The following is a 16,100-nucleotide window of genomic DNA, read 5'->3' as shown; positions in this document are numbered from 1 at the left end:
GGAAAAAAATAACAACCATCAAGATGCCATTTTAAAAATTAGATTGAGATGCTTGCTGTGTTTTCAGTAAGAAATCAGGGGGTGGGAGGGGAAAGCAGGGCAAGGTTGCCTTGGAATAGTCTCATTCCCATTAATCCTTAGAGAGGAAAAGTGCACTGGCACCAGAGATTGGAGAGACTTTCAGTATTCAGGACAGATGTCTCCCCACAGCCCCTTTTCTGTTCCAAACCAAGACCAGCCCTTTCAGTAGGATTATTTATATTTATTTCTAATATATTTATATATTATTTTACTTTGTAAGTCCTTCCCCTTTGGAGGTGATGGGGGTGGAAAGGGGATAATCTCAGTAGGTTTCATTTTTTTCTCTCTGTCTCATAACTCAAAATTCCCTTTAGAGTTTTTATTCAAACTTTTAATTGACTTGAGCATTGAGCAGGAACTAGCATTCCCAAAGGGGAAGAAATAGGAAAATTATAACCAAAAGGTGAACAGTACTCTTGTAACAATAAATTGCTGTCATAATTCAAGGAGTTACTACAAGGGCTTTTGTTGTATTTTCTGTCTCCTGTCCATCTGAGAAGGGGCAAAGAAGTTTATATTTGGTATTAATATATTTAACATTAAATTTATTAAATGACTTATGTACACATTGCCATTTTGATAAATATTTTTGCTGGCAAAATGTACTGAGGCCCCTCACCCTTATACCCACACTTAACTTCCTCAGGGCAAGGACCTTGTCAAAATTATCCACAGTAGAAAACAAAGGTAAGTCAGAAGTTACACATACAAAAAAAAGTCACCATCCACAATTTTCCAGAAGACAGTCAAAAATCTGCAGTCAAAAAAACCCTAGGAATTTACAGGGCTGTGAATAATACATTTAAATTATCCAGTAATTTCAGGTGGCAGTACTGAACTTTCTGAAGCAAAAGAAAAAAGCAGCTACACTGTCTTTCTGTCTGAACCCAACAACCAACCAGAAGCAGAGGTATCTTCAAACAGCTGCACCCAGAATTGTCTGTGGCTCCGAATTTGGATTTTGAGCCCTAGGAATTAACTGCTTCCCCCATTTTGAAGCCTGGTCTGTTCATAAGCAAATATCAACACACCTGGAACATCAAGACCTGGCATCTTCACACAGGTGCCACACAACCATCACGTACCAAACATAACACAGTAGCTCTGAACATCATAGCAGCATTTCCAGAGTGATTCTCCAAAAGACAAGATCAGTTTCTATCAACAACAAAGACAATGTTTTATTGAACAAATCTATGTACAGTACAAAAGGTCTTTAAAATGAAACACTACTGTAGATTTATTGCAGTTTGATGGCTCAGTTTTAATTTGTACTCTTATATAAAATGCAAAGTAAAATAATTTAACATTCAACAAGGAAGCACAAATTTCCTTTCTTGCTGAACCTGTAACAGCTTTTACAAATTAAGAGTCCCAAAATGCATACACTGCATTTAATCAGAAAGGTGTTATACAGTACCAAATAAATTAAGAAAATAGTAACACTACCACCCCCGTTGGGTCTTTTGTCCATAGCACTGGTGTTACACAATAAAAGAAATGAGTACAGCTGAACCTTCCATGTGATATAAAAATCACAAAGTTTAATGTTATAAATTATCCAAACTATACAATTAATATAATTTTTATGAATATGGCTAAATAACCAAAGTACCAGTGACCTTGTCCCACAGATATGACCACTTGCAACCTACTTTCAGTATTCCTTTTTTTTGTGAAAAGGTGCCTACACCAAGCAGCAGCTTTTTGGAATTAGAAATTACATGACCTTTACAGTGAAACAGGATGGGGTTAGAGGAGACACTCTTAAAAGGAAAGTCTTAATCCAGCTGGAGGAATGTAATTAAATACAATTATGAGCACTGAATTGCACCAACTTTGATGCAACAAGGCTCCTAAGCTCATGGATAACTTCAGGCAGCTTTAGGGTAGCTGGAGGCTTACATTACACATGTACTTCAGGTTTTATTGAATCTAAGTGATATATCTTCAAGGATTTCCAATTATATCACACAATGCTTAATGCCTGGGGAAAAAAAATCAACTGAAAAGCCTCCAACTTTCAAGACTTGTAATCTGTTTTCAGCCTTAGAAGTTGCAGGCTTACTCAAAATAAAAGAATCCTTAAAAAGCATGAAGAATTATTCCACACATGATTAGAATTACTCCACACATGATCCAAGTATCTTTTTGCCTCTGATTAAAGTTGCTTAATACTGCAATTATCTGAGAATACCAACAGGTATCAGAGAATGGCTTAAAGAAAATGCAATGTCTTTTGAAGGGGAAATAATTATTTTAAAACATTACCACCCACTTGCTACTTTAAGTCAATTTAACAGATTCCTGATAATTGTTAGACGATGCTCATCTTCACCTACGTAAAAGTTCATATTTTCCTGTTCTCCAGAGTGTACACACTGAATACATGAGAGAAACAAATGGTGGTGTCCCAGAAAACCATCTTGGAACAAAAATGAATTTAATGCAGGTACAAAAAATTATGGTCACAGTTTATGCATGTACACAGATGCATTTATCTATACATTTAAACCAAAGATAATACAAGTTTTAATCATGTTTTTAAAGCATCTTCAGACATATGGAGCTCCAGGGAAAAAGCAAAAAAGCACCAAAGATTAAAAAGTACATTAAAAAGATTTGACACAAGCATCTTTGTTGTATCTTTGTTGACTCACTTTTTAGATTTTAAGAACTATAATACTTTAAAATGAACCTTTTTTCCCCCAAATATATTTAAGCAATGTCAAGCAAGAAGGGAAAGACTGGGAACATTCAACACAGTACCCGGGTCCTTAAAAATTAGTTGGTATCTTGAAAGTAAAAAAGTCAAAGTGCATTTGTCTGATAAGGACCCCATTAACTTCATGTTTAAAACTTTTTATGTATTTATACATGTAAATATATATATAGTGTGTATATATGCATATATAATGAAAGATGCATTAAATTAGGTTTTTTGCAACTGCAAAAAAAAATTCTTTGGTGCCTCAGACATCATACAAATCTCTGGAAGTGGGCCATAACTGGGATTCATGTAATGCACACATACCTGTGATCATAATTTTATAACCTTTTATATGTTAATCCAACTCAAAGTTAAGGCAAAACTCTTCTAGAGCTCAAGAACATGATTTTGAATTAGCACTCTTTTTACCTTGCAGGAAGGGGAAAGAAAGCAGAATTAATGCAAATATCTGTTTACTTCCAGAGGTTTATTAGCAGAGGCATTACTGAACTACTGAGTTTATGTTCCAGAACTACTTCACAGCCAATGCTACAGAGAAACCCTTGGGTTTGCAAGAGTGAGCCATTGCTACAATGAACGGGGCGTTTATGCACCCCCTGATTTTTTCATTAATTTTCACCCACCTGTTGATTTAAGCCCTGCACACACTGTGACAAACTTTTCAGTGACAGCTGAGCAGGAACAACTGCTCTGTGCTGCCCTACATTTCTGGAATGACTCTGAACATCAGTTCTCAGACCTGTGCCTCCCCTGCCTGCAATCCCACTACAATTTTCATAGAACAGGATCCCAAATAAAAAAACATCACGTGGCAAGACAGTGTCAGATAAATTAGAGGATAAATTAGCACAGTAATTGGACAACGTGCATGTTTGCCACACCTCTGCCTTAGGGTAGGAAGACCAAAATCTACAACAACATCTTTTTGGTTTCAAAAATCTTCTGTATTTCAGTTTTCCATATAGAACTGAAGAACTCTTATTTCATGTCTTCACATTGTGATTGTTTCTATGAACAGTGAATTGTGAATAAAGTGCTTAACATTTAAGTAACTCCTTCACCAGACTCTGGGAAAGGTTGTCCTTGCAAGGGATGCAACTAAATAGGATTGCAATGTGTCTTCAGGATTGAGAGGATCCCTGTTTTCTCCCGTCTAGACAATGAATAATTAGTGACAGTACTGAGTTGTGGCTTATCACCATTAAGCAACAAAACAGATGTGAAACAGGTTCTTCCTGACCTTTTTTGTTCACCCCAACCTGATGTGCTCTGCTTATTTGCCTTCTCACACTTTTGTCTGTCCTACCAACAGCTGAGGGACTTGTGTGCTTGCAGAATATTAGTTTAACTCTGCAAGCATAACCCTCCCAACATTCCAGATTTGCTTCCATCAGCTGCTGTTAATACCCACACATTCTATCACTTGTGTTGGTCTTCCCACACCTACAGCAGATGTTTTACAGGAGTCACTTTTACCTCAGCCTTGCAAAGGGCTTCTCTTGCACGCATCTGATTTCCACTGTGTAGAAGTCTCACAAAATAGTACATCAACTCACTTTTTCCTGTTTGCTCTGTATTTCAAGTTTTTGGCTATTCCAGCATCCCATCTAGCTCAAGATTTCCCTCCACATTCCTCTTTGGATTCTGAGTAGAAGTTTATGAAACAAGCTCCATGCTTTTGAGCAGATAATGGACTCACACACTCAGACTTAAAAAAAAAAAAAAAGACTGCATGGTTTCTTTATGCCTTTATCCACAAGGTAAGAATGCAACACCTCCTTGAATGATTCCTTCTCAGCTGTGTGGACAGATACCTATTAACCACTGAAGCAGCTTTCATAACTGGCTGGCTGGATTTCCACAAGGCAATGAACACCTCTGCTTCCTCTGCCTGCTCACCTCTATGCCTCATTGTCTTTCAACCTTCATGATAGAAAAGCTGTGCCACTAAGCTTCAATCATACATTTGGAATTAACATGGCTTTTTTGGATAACTGGTACTTTGGGGGTTTTGTAGCAACTTTTCTGGACTCAAGACCTGCAGAGCTCCTATTACTTCTTTGTGAGTTTCATCTAGAAAATGTGCTTTCTCTTTATCAAGGTCATGTTTTTCTATAGGAATTTGAGACTGCTTCATGATTAAGGCCAACTGGGAAACAAACTGATGCTGCTTCACATAGTGTTTCCTTACACCACTCCTCATCTGATACTTTTCCACAACATTGAATCAGGCACCTGTAAAAGACAAAATATCAGAATGTAAATCATTCCTTAATCTAGAACACTGCTTATGTTTTTCACCATATTTAGTTTCAAACATGCAAGGAAAGACAGATTGAACCACCCCGTTCTGTTTTATCAGAAGTCTTTTCCATTAGTTTGCCTACAAATTCTCACACCTCTTTTCTTATTCTGAACAGCATGTCCAATTTCAACTTCCAATTTATTGAATTTATTTAAATTCCAATTTAGCAGAGTACTGTGATTTAGTTAGTGTGTGTCTTATCTATTCCTGTTTTCAAAGACCATTTTCTGATTGCTATTGACTGCCAAAGAAACCAGCATGGAAGGACTGCAGGACTTACTTTCATCATCTGAATCGAATCCAAAGAGCGTCTGACACTTCTTTTGTGCAAGATGAGCCTCAAGTGCTTCTGAATTACAGTAGATGGTCAAGCAGTTGCCACATCTAAATCTTTCTGTTGATTTGCTACAAATTTTGTCTTGTTCAGAGTAAGCATCTACTTCATCAGCCAAAATTTTTCTCCGTTTTGGCATGCTAATATAACGTTCATCAAGGTAACTGGGAGGCAATGGTCTGACGTAGGGTTTTGTTAGGATGACACCATATGAAGTAGTCTCTGTTGTCTGATTTGGTTTAGAAGGTACTTGTGAGGCTGCAGGAGCATTATTTTGTGGTGCATCGTGACAATTCTGTAAAACTGGTAACACTGACCCATTTTCTGTCCGTGTTTCATCTGCTACTCTGTCCAAAGGTATCTGGGCTGCCTTGGATGATGTCTGATCTGGGTCACTGTGCCCATTGACCAGTTGGTCACTAACAACATTACAGTTTTCAGGATTGGGCTGTAACACAGGTGTCTTTTGGTCTATCAAACTTAAAACTGGAGCACTACCCTCAGATGAGCTTTCATTTCCGTTGTGAATTACATTATTTGCTTTCTTCTCCACACTTTGAATATATGTCTTTGGTTCTGCAGAATCCTTCCTTGACTTCCATGTTGGAATTGGTAAATCTACACTTTCTTTGTCATTAACAGATTCATCATCATCTTGGTAACTACAAAGTTCTGAAGGTTCATCTGAAGAATCTTTTTCACTTGCATCTTCTGAACATTCTGGGGTTTTATTTAAATAATGCTGAGCCTCGTGTTCATACAGCAAAGGGAGCTCCTCAAATAGCTCACAGCAGTTTGAGAAATTGCACTGAGCTTTAAACACACTGTGACTTTTCATATGTTCTGCAAGCTCAGTTGACAGCTTAAATCTCTGATTACAATTAAAGTGTAAACAAAAGTAAACATTTGGATACACATGTCTCTTCAGGTGGTCTATAAAATGTTGGGAATCAGCAAATTTCCTCTGGCAGAAGCGGCATTTTCCTTTATTCCATTTCATTATATGCTGCTGCACCTTCAGATCAGTTGGGTGACTTTTTCTGGCGTGTTTGTTGAGGAATCTTATTTTTTTAAACATTCTAGCACAACCATTAGCAGGGCACTTAAAGGTTCCTTCCTCGTCCAAAGCATCAATATCTTTTTGAGGGCAAAACACTCCATTCACTTTATGCAGAATGGGTGACTCTTTACTGGAGCTCTCATCATCCTCAGGCAAACTCTCTGTACTTAAAGCATCAGGAACATTATTAAAACAGCTGTCACTACTGTTTTCAGTAGCATCATCCTGGTCACTTAGATGGTTTTCCACTGCCTCAAAAACCTGTTCTGCAGTCTCAGCCTCCTCTTGGACCTGATCAGAACTTGGAGCTACTGTAGCTACTGTAGCCTCTGGTTCAGTATCTTTGGAACCCTCAGAATTCCCATTTTCAAGAGACATAGAAACACCTGAACACTGCACTTCATGAAGAGCAGGAGCCTCCTGACCAGCCTCAAGAGCTGCAGCAAGATGTTGCCTTTCTATCTTCCTGACATGATTCCTTAAGTGCTTCAGCATGAGTCCTTTCTGCCTGAACTTCCTGGTGCAAAGCACACAGGAGAAGCTGCCCTTTTTTTGATGAGCTTGTGCGTGTTTCACTATGTGATCCCCAAGGAACTCCTTGTTGCAGATCACACAGCGGTGCCTTGGTTCAGTCTGATCCAACGTTTTGGATGCCTCAAGAGCTTGGTGGTTCTTCCTGGCATTCCCTTTGGAGCGGGCTCTGGAGCAGTTTCCAGGGTCAAGCTCCCCATTGCTGACATCTGCTAAACAGCCACGTTCCTCACCCAGAGCCCTGTACTCTGCTGTTTTCTCTGTGTTTGCAGGAGAGTTTTCCAGTGTACTTTCACTCAAGCCATCCAAGGCTTTATCCCCCAACAAGGCTAAACAATTCTGCTTGATCATCAAGAAATTCCAGAACTCGGGATCAAAAAACAATCCTTTCTTCAAGATGGGCAGCAGCTCGAACCGCACACGGTTCTGAACAGAACTAGTGCACTCATTGTATTCTTCATCTGCACATTTGTACAAGTGCTCAACAGTGTAGTACGATTCCAAGGTGCGCTCCAGGAAAAAGATGGAGAGAGCACAAATTCTGAGGATCTCCAAGTCATTTGGCAGAAAGTGAGCGATTGCTTTATAAATAAGACTTTTCATGTTGGGATCTTCACGGAGGTCCAGCTGTAGGGCACATCCACATATCTCAACACAGATCTGAAGGCCATCTTCACCAACCTGCAGGAAGGAAATCACAGCGTACATCAACAATTCCCAAACATCCCACATATTTATATTCATCTATTGCAAAGCAGAAAAGCATCCTGCTACTGACCTTGCCCCAAGGGCATGAACGTTTTAAAATATTTCTCAGACAAGGCTATAAATACAGATACAAAAATGGTTTGCACTGAAAGCTGCACAGCTACAAAGCTTCAGCTCTGCCCCATGCAGCTCTCTATTTAAAGACAATTATTTGGGGATATAAACCAGAGTGCAAGAGATCATATCAGCCTGCCTCTTCATTACCTAGGCTGCTTCGCACTATAATTGGACAGTTCCTCTGTATTTTGGCCTTGTAACTTTTTTAGCTTGAATTACATAAAAACCATGGTAATATTGCTCACAGTTTTGAACAACCCATGACCAAGAAGTCTAAAAGGCTTTATTTTCCAAAATTGATGACCCATCCTTCCAATGAGCAGATCTCCTGTTCCACACTTCAAGCTGGGGGCCCTGTCTTGAACATGGAACTCAGAGGAACAATCAGAAATACACTACCCAACAGGCACCAGATTAAAGTCAAAAGAGGTACAGGAAATTCAGAAATAATTAATACTTCCTGTATTTGGGTTCTAAGAAATATAGACAATGCTCCATAAGTAGGGGATTATTATAATAATGAGACTATTCAGATGCAAATACAATTATTAATATCACCACAAGCATTTTAGAATACATACCCTTGAACAGCAACAAATTAATGCATTGAGATCTGACAAAATTTAGAATTCATTTAGGGCATAAAATATGAAGGAGCTCTGTTAAGTCAGGTCAGTGACAAATAACATTTGTTGGGAGACAAGTCTCAGGCCTGTGTGCAAAGCATTGCATGTGACATCTTTTGCAGATGGGGCAGAATAAGACTGAGATATGAAGCATGAAATACAGCACAATTTTCTGAAGCAAAATAATGTCTTCACCTGTATTATTCTGCCTTTTCCTTTATGTTATATTAAGCAATTTTTTCCAGATTTGATTAGAATTGGTAAAAAGATTCAGAATTTAACAAGGATGAAGGGTACATACAATTACACAGATCCTATTTCCAAGAGGTCAGGCTGAAAAAAAAAACCCAACCAATAAATCATTCACATTTATTCCATGGACTTATTCCTCAAACTTGCTGCAGAAACAGAAAAACTCAGAATTCAGTTTAAAAAAATAAACCATAAAACCACACAAGCAATCATAATATTGAAGCCCATTCTGGAACCTGACAAAATTTTAAAGATAATACTGTGTCCTTCCCTAACCTCTCTTTTATAACTTTCCACCAAAAGTAGTCATTACACAATATAAACATCACTTCTTTTTACTTTAATTGGTTACCAAAAGAATGGTGGATAAGGTGAAAACAAACACAACAACTTACTTCATCCTTAATGACTTTCATGAAAGGGAAAATTACTCTGACATTTGTAGCAATTCTTAGAAGCTGGTAGCACTGGTCCACAAATACTTGTTTGGATGGATTAGATTTGAGCTGCAGTTTACTCCAAATGAAGATCAGGTCCCTGTTAGGTAGAGAATAAAATATTCCAGTTACATTGAGTTTTAGAACTCTCTCACTAAGCACAATGCATTACTAAATCCAATTGTTTGCATATTCTGTGATTAAAATCATATTTGAGGGTGTAATACTGACCTAATTAACACCACGACTGCACACAACGTGCACAACGGAAAACGCAACTTAATTACTTTGTTAAAGCATTCAGGGTATCTCCTATCACCAACCAATTAAATATTCAACAAAACATTCATGTATTCAGCTCAGTTTCAGAGAAGTGCACAATAAAATCAGATGGAACAGCACCTAGCCCTCAACATCACAGGCAATAAATATCTGTATGCTCTTGGGATTAAGCACTTCCAATACAAGGATGAAGAGTCCTCCAGGAAAAGAAGCTTTTTAATGTGAAAAATGGAAGCAGAACAGGAAGCTTCTGATGTGGCAAGAAATAGTGATGTTCTCCACTTATTACAGTACAATTTTCTGCCTAGAGCATTTACACCAAACTTTTAGGCTCTACAGCTATGCTACATCTCTATGACCTGCAGTTAAATAACATTCCTGTCTGAGAAAAGGAAATGTAAGAACAGATTACTGCTGAACTCTGCTCAAGTGATGTGCCAGCCTATAAAACAGAGCTAATTGAAGCTTAGAGCATCAGAGTTCTGTGCACTTTAATTCAGAGACTTAGGAAGGCAATTGGGCTACCTTTTAGTCACAAGAAGATTTTTGCCAGCACTAAGATCTCACACAAAGGCTAGGTCTAGCTAGGACTCCGGAGAAATCCCACCACAGCATTACAATGAAAGCAGGAGCCACTGACTTTCATTTTCTGAAGAAAGACACTTTTCTACTCCAGCAGGCTCCTCCCTCAGAAAACAAACCTGGTTACTGGCAAAATATTTGGCTGATTTCCAGAGTCAGACAAACCTTTTGAGGTTAAGCTTCTCTTAGTGAGCTCCGAGCCTGAAGGAAGGGAAATGACAGAACTGCCTATGACAAAACCAACTCCACTTTTAAGTTCAGAACAGCTCTGGAATTCTGCTTGACACTGAGACATTGATTGTTTTCTTTCAGTCAGAACCCAAGAGAACTAAAGTTGAAAGAATGATCAAGCTTATGGGGGAAACTGAAAAGGGAGACCTATAAGCAGCTCTACACACAAAGTCTTCCTGGTTTTCTAAAGATACAAACTGCTCACCTCTGCCTTTACCAGGCTGGAAACCTGAATCCTACATATTTGCAAACTTCATATGCAAGTTTGAAATTAGTGTCTTCATGCACTAAACCATTCTTAACAACTCAGTAGAAGTCTCAACCTGAAGTACAGAAGTAAGAACTGAGTAGTGTTGCTGTTATATGTTACAATTCAATAATGCATCTCATTCTCTGCTTTGCCTCACACCATTTCAGAGCAAGCCATTTCAATACTAATCCCAAAGAATGTGAGAAAAATCAAATTTTTCTTGAGAGATTAGTGGTTAAAGGGGCTTGCTGTGTGTTCAGACTAGGCTGGCACAAGGAAGGAGTTGTAAAAGGAAAGCAGAAAACCGGAAGTAGAAGGAAGAGCTGCATGGCTGAAGAACAAGGTGTTACCCACCATTTACTTCGACCCTGACATGAAAGAGTATTTTAGTCTTTTAGTTTTATTTTTCTATGTCAATACAATGGCTTCTCTTTTTCAAGTCCACTTCTGACTTTGTTGGGACAACTTAAATTGTTACTGGGAGATCACACAACACAACACCTCTTTACCAGAGGCAATCATGCATTCCAGCCTCTTAACTACCTACAAAATACCAAAACCACTGTGTGCCTCCACCAGCAACATGAAATGATGGCTAAACCCTCGCTAATTTAGCTGGATCTAAACCCTTTGCTACTCTTAATAAGCAGGGAACATGCTTTACCAAAAGACTGATCAAACCTGTGGTAAAAATTCTTTTACTTGCTGAATTTACTGCATAGGAATCACCTGAAAACAGCCAAAATAGCATTTTAAAATCTTCTGTCAGAGAAGGAAGGCCATCTATGCCTGCTCCATCAAAATATTGTGTGTCTTCCTGAAAAGACAACACTTTAATAAAAAGTATTATGAATTGATTTATTACCATTACTTCACACAAAAATATTTTTATTATGACCAAGCACAGCTTGCTTGATGATTTCACTTCAGAAAAAATATTTGTTCATCTGAATCTAGAATTTATTCTTAACATCAGTGAAAATTTGAGTTTTGTGACCAAGCTCCTTAAAGTTCATCATCCTCCAAGATGACAGCTAATGGTTTTAGCTTGAAGATTTCATTTAGGCTGTAGCAAATATCTACTATTTACAGCTTTCTAATCTGTTTTGTTGTTTTATCTTTGCTTGTAGTGTTACCAGCTAGATCTCTGTTAGATCTGCAAGGACCTCAGTTCCAGACAAGGTGAGATGACTTATACTGTGCTAGAGACACTAAAATCTTCCCCGGGGAAAAACTGACTCTGTAGGTTAATTTAACCTGGCTCCTACTTCTTAAAAAAATTGGACTACAGTATAGTCATGCCTTCACAAGTTTTGCTGCAGTCTCCATGAGCTATTAAGTATTACACAGAGTTCTTGTTGGGAACACAATTGTAAAGGCTCAGCATCTGTGAAGAATGATACATCTGTTTGAGCTGCACAGACAGAACTGCTCTGAACTCTCTTCCAAAGATCCCCAAGTTCTACATTCTGAATAAATTAAAGTACTGAGAGATGCCAAGATTATTTCCCTGAAAACCAGGTATCATACAGTACTCAAGCCTCTACTGGAATTTCATCTTTGACATCTGATTTGCCAGAACAAAGAGATACATCTTGCTTTGAACAGCAATTTCAAAAATGGATGATGCAAAACTCAATCAGCTGGGCAAGAGCAAGGTCAACATGTTATTACAGCAAAAGGGAGTTTTAATTACAGTACTGAAAATGCACTTCTTCAAAAACTGACTCCCCCAAAGAGAAAGCATTAATCCATGGAGGTTACATCTGTAATTTCCTAGTAAGAAATAGGGAGATGCAGCTTTTGGGCAGGAATCTGCAAAGATGGATTCAATTCCCACTGAGCTCACACCAACTCTACCTTTTTGATTCAACTTCATCTTTCCTATGGGGAGAGTCCTGTCCATCTTTTCGTAGACAGACTGGATGAAAAGAGTCAGTAGCTGTTACCAACACATTGTACTGTAAATGGATGTCATTATCATAATCCCAATGGTTTTGATTGAGCAATTACTCCTCCTACAGTCCAGTAGTTAAGGAAAAATATTAATACCAAAGTAAACATTATCTTATCTAACTTTCATTAGTTTCTCAAGACAACAAAGCTTTTTGATTTCCTGGAATCTAAACAAATAAATCCAAGGTAGCTCCTGAACTCAATATAAATATTAGTTAAATAGATTGACAATTTGATCTCTATCAAATCCTTGCTAGGATATTTTGCTTTAACTACATAAAGCACATTTTATCAAGTAATGCAGATGTTCATTTAGGTACAGAAATTATACAGGCTCAACAGAAGCATTATATTCCTTAGCCATCTTTCAGTCCTCAGAATGATGAAATTAGTTGGCAACACTCTAGAAAACACTTCTTAGCCCTAAAAAGAAGTCCAGGTATCAAGATAATTGAATGTGTGTGAAGACATCTTCAATGTCTTCTAGAGAACACCATCGAGGTGATACCTCTGTTCATGACATCCAAGTTTCCATAATTAACAGCACATTTCCAGCACCACACATTCTCTTTTTAGGCACACTGGTGACACACTACAGTTACAGAGCAAGATATCTACATGGTTAAGCCTACAGACTGCATTCTGCTAACAATAAATGCCACATTTCTAGGTAAGGTATGTAAAGGTTCATTTTTTTTTTACTTGGAAACAGTAAATAACAAGTTATGAACTACTAGGCTACCCTGTCTACAACTGTGTGTAAAAGGGCAAACAGGCACAACAGAAGCACCAGGAACATTTAAAAATCATTTTTATCTGGTATTTTTAAGTTAGGTGAGTTTCATTTTGGCAATAAGCATGTATTTTCTGCTCAGCTGCTCCCCCAGAAATAAAGTATTTACCATATACAATACATGTCCCCATTTTGGAGCTGTGGGACTAGGAAGGATTCACAAAGCTGTAAGGCTAAGGTAGTCTTCCCTTCTTTTTCAGTGTTGCAGATGATCTCAATTCCACTCTTGCAATCAGTCCTCAACAAGTGCTATACAATTAAAATAAAATCGATTTAGATCAATTTGCTGACATGAAATCAAAACCAATCAGACCTTGCTCTACTAAAAACTTCAGGAATTGCTATTAACATTGGATGTCTTTGGAATGGCTTTTGTGTACATCTACAAGTAAAGAATTTGGAAGTATTTGAGCTCTTTCATATTTCTTAGACTAATGACCAGCAGAATAATTGCCTGAGAAATTAAAATACAACACAAAAGCACTTCTTTGCTTGTTCTTGCCACTTTTCATAAAACAAGGTTAAGAAAAGCACTTTTATTTACCAAATGCTATCAGTGATAAAATAGGGCCACATTCAGCTCAAGTGTCATTTTACATATTGGGGCATCATTAAAAAACTTTAACAAAGCTATATAATGTATGATTAACATCAATTAGGCTCAAGTGCTTTTACTAAAATTGTCAATAATGAAATAGTCAATACACTGCAGTCACAAAATATTTAGGAACTACATCTACAAGAATACTTGACCAAAAAATTGCATTTAGGTCAACAAGATTTGTAGGCACTTCACATTCAACTTTTCCAAGCTTAAGCCAGCACTAAGTTGAGCAACACCAGTGTGGCTGCCTGATTTTATGACATTTGATTCCACAAAATCAGAGCTCCACATGCTCCTCTTGACAACTCGTACACAGCAAGTATAAAGCACCACTTCATTGTAAAAAAGAAATGTATACTGACAAACAATACCTCCTGGAATAGCTGATCTTCTAATGGTGACATATAAAGACAGGTGAAAAGAGCTTGATGGAAATACAGATCTTTACTGATATCTGGATGATTTATGCAAGATTTGATAAGAGCCATTGCCTCAGGGATGCGTTCACAGGCAATAAGGTATCTGGCACGGAGTTCAAAGAACAGTGGATTTTCAGAGCTTAAATATTTGTTAACTGCACAGAAAAGAAAGATTTAAAGGCAATTAGAATATGAAGTCCAAACAACAAATATATCTAAATGTAATGTTGTTTTTAATAACAAATAATATCAAGAAAAAAATAAAGGCTCTGCTAAAAAAGTCTATCAAATATTAAATTAAATACCTTAAGAAATCTGTCCTTCTGCTTGGAAACAGAAATTGTTATTTTTCTTAAACCAGTAATCTAATTCAGTATTTTGTTTGAACAAGTTAACACAAGGTGCTGCAAAGTATTGGTCAAATTTATATTATATAGAAGCAGATGTGAGCATTTTAAAGAAAGAAAATTCCCTCCTTTCTCAGCAGTAGAATCCATGTGACTGTCAGAAGTGTAAGATTGACATCACCTCCAAAGCTATAATTATAAGTACTTGAAAAAACCTCAAGAGACTCATTATCCATTAAAATGTAAGACCTCAAAGTGGTGAAAAAAGTTAACTACAATTCACATGCTAGTGCCTTAAGAAGCTTTGAATGCCTTGATTTTGCTTGCTTGGAAAACATATCGTCCTCTGTAAGTGCTACTGGACAAAATTCCTATCTAAATACCTTTAAATTCTGGCTCCTAATTTCTGGATTTTTTTTTTTTCAGCTCTAAAAGATAATATTAACACTAATATTGGAATTAAATAATTTCAAGTGAGATACTGAAAATACTCAACATTGAAATAACTGGAAATTCAGAAATACCTAAAAGACATGTCTTGCATCTTTATTATAAACGATCATACAGATAGTGGTATCTCTGTGGATTAAAACTTAAAATATCACTAGCTACAAGGCTACAACTTTAGTGTCTCATGTTTTAAAGAAAGAAAGAATAAGACTGTCAATTTAAAGTCAGTGAAAGTTGAAAGTTCATACAGAAGCAATCTGTATTAATTACAAGCAACTTGAAGTGATACTTAAAAATGGTTACTAAAATCCACAAACAGAACAAAGAATTTTTTCCCCCAAAATGAAGAGATTACTTGTACAATAAGCTTTCAATTAAAGCTTTTTTTTTTTTTAGGATTGCAATCATTCCTTACCCTCAAACCCACGATTTCTCTAGCATCTTTATTTTTATGCAAGCTAGCAGTGTTCCATGCTAATGAACATTTAAGCAGTATAATTCAACGTGTCAGGTTTCAGTTTGATTTGTTAACAGATGCACTGTAAGAAAGAAACATCTCATTCCCATTAGCACTTTTGAGAACAAGCTCAGAAAACAAGAGGACTAAAAGGCAAGCCAGTGTCCAATGGGGGCAATGAACTGCAAGAAAAAGTCATTATATGGAAAAGTCCTTAGAGCCAAGTAAAGGCCTCTCCTTTTCTCAATTACCACCCTTAGGATAATGAACTACATCCTCTGTTTTGTATGCAAGCGTTACTGAAAAATAAGGCTGGAAATACTCAGCTTTGGTAAGTGCTAATGGTAAGAAAAAGCTGCCCATCTAACAGGTGGCTGTAACATCCTTTTCCCTTGAACGAAGGAGAACTGCACTGCACAGCACAGCTCACCCTGTTCTACCATTCCCATCTGGTGTGGGGAACTCTCAGGTCCCTTCTGCTCCAGAAATGAGACTCTGACAGCCTCCTCTCTCAGGAAAGGGCACCTCCACACCCTACACCACTGCC

General features: G+C 37.5%; 1 protein-coding gene across 1 annotated transcript in view; it reads right to left on the bottom strand.

Annotated features, from left to right (window-relative positions):
• Positions 1-1,236: 1,236 nt before the first annotated feature.
• ZNF654 (zinc finger protein 654) overlaps positions 1,237-16,100 on the bottom strand; it is a 30,423-nt gene continuing 15,559 nt past the window's right edge. Inside the window, exons 5-9 of the mRNA XM_068180442.1 lie at positions 14,252-14,454; positions 13,386-13,525; positions 9,141-9,282; positions 5,398-7,723; positions 1,237-5,047 (exon numbers count right to left, since the gene is read on the bottom strand). Coding sequence (XP_068036543.1) covers positions 5,040-5,047; positions 5,398-7,723; positions 9,141-9,282; positions 13,386-13,525; positions 14,252-14,454 — 2,819 coding nt within the window. The 3' untranslated portion in view covers positions 1,237-5,039. The remainder of the gene's footprint in view (positions 5,048-5,397; positions 7,724-9,140; positions 9,283-13,385; positions 13,526-14,251; positions 14,455-16,100) is intronic.

Source organism: Anomalospiza imberbis, chromosome 2 (genome assembly GCF_031753505.1).
Source record: "Anomalospiza imberbis isolate Cuckoo-Finch-1a 21T00152 chromosome 2, ASM3175350v1, whole genome shotgun sequence".
NCBI lineage: Eukaryota > Metazoa > Chordata > Aves > Passeriformes > Viduidae > Anomalospiza > Anomalospiza imberbis.
This window is presented reverse-complemented; position numbering and strand designations above follow the sequence as displayed.